The sequence below is a fragment of the Magnusiomyces paraingens genome (genome assembly GCF_902498895.1).
Source record: "Magnusiomyces paraingens strain CBS 517.90 genome assembly, contig: contig1, whole genome shotgun sequence".
NCBI lineage: Eukaryota > Fungi > Ascomycota > Dipodascomycetes > Dipodascales > Dipodascaceae > Magnusiomyces > Magnusiomyces paraingens.
Window position 1 is genome coordinate 2,000,001 of NW_022474067.1, and position 10,870 is coordinate 2,010,870.

The 10,870-nt window shown below is 36.1% G+C and overlaps 2 protein-coding genes across 2 annotated transcripts; both read left to right on the forward strand.

Moving 5' to 3' along the window:
• Positions 1-88: 88 nt before the first annotated feature.
• On the forward strand, positions 89-3,109 carry SAPINGB_P000598 (uncharacterized protein; the record flags this gene model as incomplete). The annotated part of the gene is made up of 1 exon (XM_031995321.1): positions 89-3,109. One exon carries the CDS (start codon positions 89-91, stop codon positions 3,107-3,109), a length of 3,021 nt encoding a protein of 1,006 aa, XP_031851212.1.
• Positions 3,110-5,388: 2,279 nt separating this feature from the next.
• On the forward strand, positions 5,389-7,524 carry SAPINGB_P000599 (uncharacterized protein; the record flags this gene model as incomplete). The annotated part of the gene is made up of 1 exon (XM_031995322.1): positions 5,389-7,524. One exon carries the CDS (start codon positions 5,389-5,391, stop codon positions 7,522-7,524), a length of 2,136 nt encoding a protein of 711 aa, XP_031851213.1.
• Between the last annotated feature and the right edge of the window lie 3,346 nt (positions 7,525-10,870).

A 10,870-nucleotide genomic window follows, 5' to 3' on the forward strand; every position in this document is an offset into this window, starting at 1 on the left:
TTTTTTTTTTTTTTTATATTAACAAAAAAATAAAAATAAATACCTTTTTGTGTTATAAAAAAATTAAAATTTATAAAAAAAAAATAAAATGTTTACAAAACCTTTTAGCGCTTTGGATGCTCTATCCTTAGCTGCTACTACTATGACAGACAGAAATACAAAATCTACTACTTCAACTTCATCAAATTCATCAAATTCATCAAATTCATCAAATTCATCAAATTCATCAAATTCATCTTCTTCTACAAATAATATCTCTATTAAAGAAGAACATAAACAACAGCAAAAACTTCATCAAAATGGATCAGTTTCACCAGTACCAAATATCTCTTCTTCTTCTTCTTCTTCTTCAACTATACAAAATGTAACAGTACCTTCTACTACTACTACTACTACTACTACTACAACCACTACTAATTCATCAACTTCAACCTCCTCTTCAAATAGACTATCAGGTTCTCCAGGAATTCCTTCAAATTCTACAAATCCTTCTCCTTCTTCTCCACACTCACCTAAACAACCCCAGCAAAATAATTTAGACCTTCTTTCAGATTGCTCTAAAAAAAGAGCTTCTGCAGATGAAGCTGCCTCTGAAACTCCAAAGAAATTTAAAAAGGAAGATGATGATCATGATATTATTAATAATAACAATATTAACAATATTAACAATGAAGAAGAAGAAGAAGAAGAAGAAGAAGAAAATAATAATAATACTATTATTAATAATAATACTATTATTAATAATAATAATGATAATACTGGTGATGATGATGAAGACAATAAAAACCATCAAAATATCCTCATCTCTTCTTCTCACTCACAGAATAATTATCAAAATTCTTCAATCCATCCAACATTGGCTGCTTTACCTGCAGATTCAGCAATCTATTCAACTCCAGAAAGAACTACTTCCTCTTCCTCTTCTTCTTCTTCTTCACAACCTTTAGATGCTTTGCGTCAAAAATCTCCAGACCTTAAAATGAGTATCGCTTCAATCACTTCTCCAGCTTCTTCTGCTGCTGCCGCGGCCGCGGCCGCCGCTGCTGCCGCTGCTGCTGCTGCTGTTCTACAAGATTCAAATTCTCTTCCTCCAGTTTCCTCTCTTACAAACGTTCCAAGATCTTCTTCTTCTTCTTCTTCCTCCTCCTCTTCTTCTACATCTTATCTTGACCAACAACAACAGCAACAAGACTCTCGTCTACTTCCACCTCCATCATCATCTTTACAAGGACCTCCATTAATGATCTCAGATGTTGGTTCTTCAACTTCTTCAACAGGATCCCTAACCCCTCCTGTGATTGTTGATCCTTCTTCTTCAAAAGTCACCTCTACAGATTACCGCAAAAGACTTGAATTCCCAAGTCCTCAAGCCATTGCTGCTCACCATCTTCGCCATCCTCAACCTCCTCCACACCCCTTGGGTCCTCCACCTCCTCTATCAAACTCAAACCCAGCTGCACGCAAAAAACGGCAGTGTTCGGAATGTCTGGGTTGGTTTTCTAACCTAGCCACCCACCGTTCAATCCACATGGCTGAGTACTCGCGTCCTCACACGTGCGACGTGTGTAAGCGCGGCTTTGCACGCCCAAACGATCTCTACCGCCACCAAAAGTCCCACCGCGGAGATGCTCCCTTCCGTTGCCCCCTCTATATGGGCGGACCTATGGCATCTGCAGACTTGGGAGCAATGGACCCGCCGTGCCATCAAAATGGAGGGTTTTCTCGTTGTGATACTTATAAGAACCATTTAAAGGCTATGCATTTCGAGTACCCGGCTGGTACAAAAAAGAAACAACGCAATGGCACTTCTGGTAAATGTAAAGCCTGTGGTATGTTTTTCAACTCTAGTGATGAATGGATTTCAAGACATATTGAATCTGGAGATTGTGCTGTTATCAAGTGGATCAAAGAAGTTAGTGGATCTTCTGCTAATGGCCCATCTCCAAACTCGGCAGTTAATGTGGTGGTTGCAGCTGCTAGTAATGGTAATATGGGAGGTGCCAATGATTCGGCTGTAAATGCCCTTGCTGGTGGCCAAACTTCGGCATATTCTCAGCAGCAGCAGCAGCAGCAGCAGCATCAACATCAACATCATCAACATCAGCAACTTAATCAGCATCAGCAACACCAGCAGCATCAGCAGCATCAGCAGCATCAGCAGCATCAGCCGTCCCATCTGTTACATCACCACCATCAACTCTCACATTATCCTCCTTTGGGTCATCCAATGTCGGTTCCTGGAACTTATGGAGGTTACCATGGCTCCCACCTGGCGGCACAACAATCGGCCCAAGCAGCCGCCGCTGCTGCCGCCGCCGCCGCCGCTGCTGCTGCTGCTGCCTACCACCAAGGATATTCTCACCAACAACACCAACAACACCAACAACACCAACAACACCAACAACACCAACAACACCAACAACACCAACAACACCAACAACACCAACAGCAACAACAACATCAACAACATCAACATCAGCATCAACAACAGTCCAATGGACTTGTGCCATATAGCCAAATACATTTGGGTTACCCTGGAGCTACTTCTTCGTCTTCTACTTCACCTTCTCCTTCTTCTGCTTCTGCTTCTGCCTCTGCCTCTGCCTCTGCACCTACATCTTCAGGTGCATCTGCATCTATTTCTGCACCTGCATCCGCGTCTACTACTTCACAGTCGAGTGCAAATGGAGCAAGTTCCAGTATTGGTAATGGTCAGCAGAATAAACAAACTTCTTCATCAACATTAACATCTACTTCTTCTTCTCCTACTTCTTCTTCTTCCAATTCCAATTCTAATTCCAATTCTAATTCTAATTCTAATTCTTCAGCACAGTATGGAGGGTATGGATCGTCATCGTCATCGTCATCGTCATCGTCGTCGTCGTCGTCAACAACACAATATGGATCAGGGACATTGGCAACATCTACGAGTAATGGAAATGGAAATGGAAATGGAAATGGAAATGGAAATGGAAATGGAAATGGAAATGGAGCAGCAGCAGAATCAGGATCAGGATCAGGATCAGGAGTAGGATCAGGAGCAGGGTCTTCTGCAGGAGTGCCGGAACTTGCACGGCCTGTATCTTTGATGGGATTACGACAGGATTAAAGGATGATGGATATGATTAAGATGATGAAGATGAAGATGAAGATGTCTAAATTTGACATTGTTTATAACTTGTTATTATTATTATTTTTATTTATTTATTTATTATTTTGAATAAATGAGGTGTTTTTTTTTTTTTTTTTTTTTTTTTTTTTTTTTTTGAGGTATGTGTATTTATTTTTTTTTTTTTTATAGCGCAACTTGGTAATATTATAATGGAGGAGAGAAGGGTTTGTGATGAACAAATAAATAAAAAAAAGATGGTCGGGACACGGGTCATCGGGTCATCGGGTCATTTCTTTATAAAAAATAAATTTAGGCAGGACTAAATGAAAACTTAAAATATGTGTGCATGGACCGGTATTGATTTATATATATATATTTGATAATTACAAGTTATTAGAAGAGAAGAAGTAGAAGGAGGCGGGGTTGGAGGGTTTTTTTTTTCCTCCTCCCCCACATTAAGAAATTTAAATATATTAATTATTCTTATAATTATAATATAATAATATAATATTTAAATATATATAAAAAAAAAGTGAAAGAACCGAAGACCGGACAAAGGGGGGGGATGGCACCGACAAGAGTCCGAAACGATTATTAAGAAAGATTGAGGAGAACTAAAAAAAAAAAAAAAAAAAAATTTTATATATATATATATATATATATATAAAATATATATATTGATGAAGTAGTTCCAGAGATAGATTTTTTTTTTTTTTTTTTTTTTTGAGTGAAGGAGGATTAAAAACAAGAGACCGAGAGGGGTAAAATAACAAAAAAAAAACAATGATGATGATGATGATGGTGAAGATGATGATTGTAGTGATGAAATATAAAAACAAGAGATTTTTTTTATTTTTATTAAATTATTAAATTATTAAATTATTAAATTATTATATATATATTATAAATTGAAAAGAAAGAATAAATAAAAAAAAAAAAAAAAGTGGGGGTGGAAGTTTGGCGGGTCTTGAAAAAGAAAGTGGTGATTGTTTTTGGTTGTTGATAATTGGTAAAGAGAATAGAAAAATGTAAAAGACCCGGGAAGAAGTGGAATAATAAAAAAAAAATTAAAAATTAAATATTAAATATTAAATATTAAATATTAAATAAATAGTAAGCACCGAGTACCGAGTACCGGAGTGGAGATTATAATGAAAAAAAAAAAAAAAAAAAAAAAAAACGGGTATGTGGGGGGAGGGAAAAAATAAAAAAAATAATAAAATTGTAAGGAATGGAGAAAGTCATCATCATCATCCGTAGAAGCTCCGTTAAAAAGTTTTTATTTTTTTTTTTATATATATTTATTGACGGTGTTGATGGGAGGTTCCGATAGTGATAAATTATCACTACTATTACTATTACTATTACTATTTTTCTTATATATACCCCCGCTCAATTTTTAACGGGTTTTTTGTGACCGGCGGTTTTCTGGAGATCTTTTTATTTTTTATTTTTTATTTTTATTTTTATTTATTTATTTTTTAAAAGATTGATAATTGATAATGATGAATTGTGGGGAAAAAAAAAAAAGAAAGAAAGAAAGAAAGAAAGAAAAAAAAAAAAAAAAAAAAAAAAAAAATCCCGGATGAGTGCCGATATTTATTTATATGAGGAGATTTTTTTTTTATTTAATATAATTGAAGTTTAAAAAAAAAAAAAAAAAGATAATTCATTGATTGATTGATTGATTGATGATTTCGGGAATAGGGATTTTTTATATTTAAAAGTTGATAATTGATAATTGAAAATTGATAATTGATAATTGAAAAATGAAGTTGAAGTTGAAGTTGAAGTTGAAGATTAAAATCAAAATCAAAATCAAAATCAATATTTTTTTTTCATTTATTGAGAAAGATAGTATAAAAATGAAATAAAAATGAAATAAAAATGAAATAAAATAAACTATTTAATCAATATTTATTATTATTATTATTATTATTATTATTATTATTATTATTATTATTATTATTATTTTTCTAAACCCCCGCAAATAAAAAAAAGTTGACAGTAAACGATATCATGAAATAAAAAAAAAAAAAAAGTATAAAAGAAATAGAATTCGCTTTTAATTTTTTATATTTTATTTTTATATTCATTTTATATATATTCACTTTATATATATTCACTTTATATATATTCACTTTATATATATTCACTTTATATATATTCACTTTATATATATATTCACTTTATATATTCATTTAAACAAACATACATTCTATCATCTACTTCCCCACATTTCAAAAAAAATAAAAAAAAAAAAAATAAAAATAAAAATGCTGGCAACACGTTCTGCATCTTCTCTACTCACAAAATCTACCCGGTACTCGGTACGCTGGTCCGTCTCGCTCCGCTGGTCAAGCTCTCTCCAACAATCAACCTCTTCAAACTCTCAACAACAACAAACAATACCACCATCTCTAACACCATTATCATCATTATCATCATCATCATCACAATCACAATCACAATCTCAATCTCAATCTCAATCTCAATCTCAACCCTTACACACATCCCGGTACTTAAATTCTCCATCTCCAGAAGACCTTGCACTACGCCAACAAGTTGTTAATGATTCCTCTAAAGGTTCCCTTAAACTCTCCCATGTCATTGGTGACCTCTCAACCCCACTTTACGAAAATACTACTGGAAGATTTCTTCATGAATTGGCTGTAGAACATGGTCCTCGTACTGCCATTGTCTCAGTCCACCAAAATAAACGACTCTCATATGCTGACCTTCATAATGTCTCATCAATCTTAGGTATTAACATTGCCCGTAAACTTAACATTAAAAGAGGTGACAGAGTTGCCGTCTGCGCTGGTAACCTTTGGGAATATCCAGCAATGCAAATGGCCCTAGCTAAAATAGGTGCGGTCCTTGTCCCTTTAAACCCAGCTTTTACAGATACTCAGTTCCATGCTGCACTTAACTCTTCAGGTTCAAAAGCTCTCTTTATCCAATCCCATTTGTCTCGAGGTGTTCGCAAAACTGCAAAAGATGTCACTGGACTTATCCGTGCTGCAACTGATGGAACTATCCTTCCAACAGTAGAACGTGTGGTTCTCTTGGAATCCGTGGTTGAAAAACCAAAAGGTGTTAACGAACCTGCTCAACCTGATGGTAATAAAATCCTAGCCTTTAAAGATTTCCTCGAATGGAATGAACCTACTTCCCCCCATGAAGCTCCAGAAATTAAACATATCCTTGACCCTTCTATCGATGCCCAATATGCCTCTGAAACAAATAATATGCAATTCACTTCAGGAACAACTGCTATGCCCAAAATCTCTTGTTTAACCCATCGCAACCTTGTCAACAATGGTAGACTCATTGGTCAACGCTTAAACCTAAGTGCAACTAATGCTAAACACCCTTCTGGCCAAGACTTTTTGTGTGCCCCAGTCCCAATGTTCCACTGCTTTGGCTTAATCTTAACTAATATGGCGGCCTTTTCCCAAGGCGCTGCAATCGTCTATGCCGCTGAAGCCTTTGATGCCCGCCGCACCATGCACGCCGTGCGCCAGGAACAATGCACGGGACTCCAAGGTGTCCCCACTATGTTTGCCGCTGAAATGGAGCTTCATGATGAACTCCAAAAGGGAGGCCACGAACTCCTTGCAAAGGGTATTTGCGCCGGATCCTCAGTCCCTATCGAACTCATGCGACGTGTCATTGACACCCTCAACTTATCTCAGCTTACTATTTGCTACGGTATGACTGAAACATCCCCAGTTTCCTTTATGACAACTCCCTTTGATACCTTGGAACGCCGCTGTGAGTCGGTGGGTTCCATAATGCCCCATACGGAAGCTCGTATTATTTCGGCACAAATGGGTTCTGACGGAACTGTCGATTTGACTCCATTACCCATTGGAGAAAAGGGTGAAATTGTCATTGCTGGGTATCTTTTACAACAGGGCTACCATCATGCCCCAGAACAAACCCGTGAGGCAATGGTACGTGACCCCATCACTAATAAACTATGGATGCGTACAGGTGATGAGGGCCAAATGGACGAGTTTGGGTACTTGAAGGTTACTGGCCGTATCAAGGATTTAATTATTCGTGGCGGTGAAAACTTGCATCCTTTGGAAATTGAAAATGTTCTTTTCGCCCACCCTTCTGTATCTCAAGCCTCTGTTGTTGGTGTCCCCGATGAAAAGTACGGTGAGGCCGTGGCCGCATTTGTAGTTTTACACGAGGAATACCATGCCGGTGGGCCAAAGGAATCATCTGCACCTAAACCTGATGAGCTTAGAGAATTTGTCAAGGAAAAATTGGGTCATTATATGGTCCCCAAGTATATCTTCTACGTGCCAGATTTCCCTAAAACAGCAAGCGGCAAGATCCGTAAGGTCGACCTTAAAGGTACCGCATTGACACTTGTAGAACAGGGTTTAGGGATTTAAATAATATATATATAAATGAATTTAAAAAAAAAAATAAATAAAGATTAATACAAAACTAATACAATTTTAGGAGTTCATTTAAGATTTATAATTGAAATCATTAAGTATATATCATATGTGATTAAAAAAATAAAATTCCAAGTATCTTTAGGAAAGGGTTTGTGGGGTAAAGATGCCATTGCTATTCTGCCCACACAATTAGTGGAGTTACCCTGTCTCGAAATCTATTTGATCAATTTAAAGTTTCCCCCCTGCTGGATTTGTTTTTTCTCTTTTTTTTATAATGACTTTTAAAAATATCTCTTCGTTTTTATGGCCCCGCATACAACCTTGAACCGACAAAATTTTTATCATCAACAAACGGATCTAAATGACATCGGACCAAGGTTTTGAGCATACCAAAGTGTTACTACAGACTAGTAGATTCAAATATATTTGTTTCGGTGTGTTTTTACGCTACCATTTTTTTCTAAAAAAGTGCCCAAGAGAGGGGTGTTTTTAACAATGTCAAAATTTAAAAACAACCACAACTCCCCCAATTTATCTCCATTTTACTACTTTTTGCCTTTAAAATGATGCTGGAGACTAGCAGAATCGATTCCGTGACTCATAAATGCGCTACAATGACTTTTTTCATGTTCGGCTTGTGCACAGTAAGAGTTCAATTTTTTTTACCCCTTGAAAATTCCACTTAAACAACGTCGGAGCCCGGTTTTGATCACTCCAAAATGTTCCCACTGTTCAGGAGATTCATATATGTCAGTTTTAAGCCATTATAATTGCATTGTATTTTTGCCGAAAATTACGCAAGGGGGGACCATTGTAAATGGTGTCAAAACGGCCAAAAATCACTGAAATTTGGCTATAGTTCTTTCAATATGAATCTGTTTGGGCTTTATTTACTATTTTCGTGATGCTGGAAGCTATGTGCATTCATTCTGATGCTCATTCACGCTCTACGACAACTTTTGGGGGCGTCACCTTTGGTACCGGCGGTACCCGGTTTTAACCTCCGATAAAAGGGCCTTAATGACATCGAAATAAGGTTTTGATTATACCAGCATGCTTCCAATGACCAGAACCTTCAAATAGGTATGCTAAAATGTCTTTTTGGATCACCATTTTTTTAAAAAAATTGCGCAAGGGGGGGGTATTATAGCATTTTTTGGTTTTATACCCACTTTTAATCACACTACAACTCCCGCAATAAATTTGACATTCTATTATTCATATGCTTATTTTAATCCTCAGAACCAGGGCTTTCTTTTGATATTGTCATCTTTAAGTATGGATAATTATGATGTTGTTGAAAATACCCGAAAACAAATGAAAAATATCCTTTTTTTAAACCGGGAAAATACCCACTTTAAAATTGAATTACATTGATGCTTTATGCTTAAATAGATACCTCTAATGATTTACTACATTTTTATATGCATATTGTTTAAATATATTGATGCTAATGCCCTAAAATTTTGATTTTCAAAAGGGGTCTTTTTCCCACAACCTTTTTCGTCTTATAACTCCAAAACTTGGGAGGCATCATACATATTTGAACACTTATTTGGAATCAGAAAATTAAATTCTATTTTTGAGCCTACCCATGTCTCCAGAAAGTTGCTGGAGACCGAGTTGGTATTTTTTTTTCTCGGCTTAGCTAACATTTTTTGACGTGGAAAACATTCTAATCGTAACTCTCAACTCTGAAAAATAGAATGTAATGCTCAATTTCTTTAAAAAATGTCGATTAATGCCCGAATTTAAATAAATTTTGATTTTGGGCCCTACAAACATCCTACGGGCTTGGGACATAGCTCATCACGCTCATCTCGTCACAGCAAATACTTTAAGATTACTCTCAAAGCTCTCCGTTCACTCCCTGGCTACTTTCTTTAAACAGCCTCTTTTTTGCCTTTTGAATAGCTCAACAGGTGGCCCATGTTCATCCACTCACAAAATGTTATTTTCATCCCCGTAGCACTTCATTTAAGGGCGTTTTTGAGCGTTTTTTTTATTTTGACGGGATTTTTTGTCCCAAATGCCTTCTGAGGCATTTCATTCTATTCTTCACAATCCGAGCAACCCATACTTACTATTGAAATCCTCCCCATCAATCTCCATTCTTGAAATATATTCACTTTTGTATTTTTATGTGTTTTTTTTTTTAACATTATAACTCAATTTTTTCCGTGGTTTGACTCCGTTATTTTACTTTCATATTAAAGATCTCGTCTTCTACATCACCTTCATATCCTTTATTTATATTTTTGGCCTTATATTCATCGAGAAAGACCCGCTTGAAAATTGCGTCCCGTAATTTTTCTGGTCAGCCATATCCTTATATCACGTGCGGGGTAAGGCTGCTTTGTTGCAGTTACACCTTTTATATACACCACTTCAACCTTTTTTCTCCTCACTATCACCAACATAAATAAACCAATTCAATCTCCAAAATAACAACTAAAATCCTCCTTTGAATACTCCATTCGCTACCTAACAACCTGCTCTTTTCAATAAATTATCTTTCCTTCTTTGACTTTGACCTTTTGCCCTTTCTCCTCTCTTATAAATACACGATTGGACATCCGACGCATATTAAAATATACGCATAATCATTGCTAGCTGCTCTAAGCATGTCCATCCGTTTTGTTTAAAGCATTCCAGTATGCTTTTGAACAATTTCCTATCTTTTGGCCTTTTTAGATACGCTTTTTCTTGTTGCTGGCGCCTTTTTTTTTTTTTTTTTTTTTAAGCTTGTTTCTATATAACTGCTACGTATCAGCAACGCCACCAAACCTACTACCGCTACAATTCACCCAATACAGGATCCGTTTGTGCATTTACCATGCTTTCGCTTACCTCTTTCATTAACTTTGTTCAGTTTTTCTTTCACAATGACTTTTAAAAATATCTCCTCGTTTTTATGGCCCCGCATACAACCTTGAACCGACAAAATTTTTATCATTCAACAAACGGATCTAAATGACATCGGACCAAGGTTTTGAGCATACCAAAGTGTTACTACAGACCAGTAGATTCAAATATATTTGTTTCGGTGTGTTTTTACGTTACCATTTTTTTTCTAAAAAGTGCCCAAGAGAGGGGTGTTTTTAACAATGTCAAAATTTAAAAACAACCACAACTCCCCCAATTTATCTCCATTTTACTACTTTTTGCCTTTAAAATGATGCTGGAGACTAGCAGAATCGATTCCGTGACTCATAAATGCGCTACAATGACTTTTTTTCATGTTCGGCTTGTGCACAGTAAGAGTTCAATTTTTTACCCCTTGAAAATTCCACTTAAACAACGTCGGAGCCCGGTTTTGATCACTCCAAAATGTTCC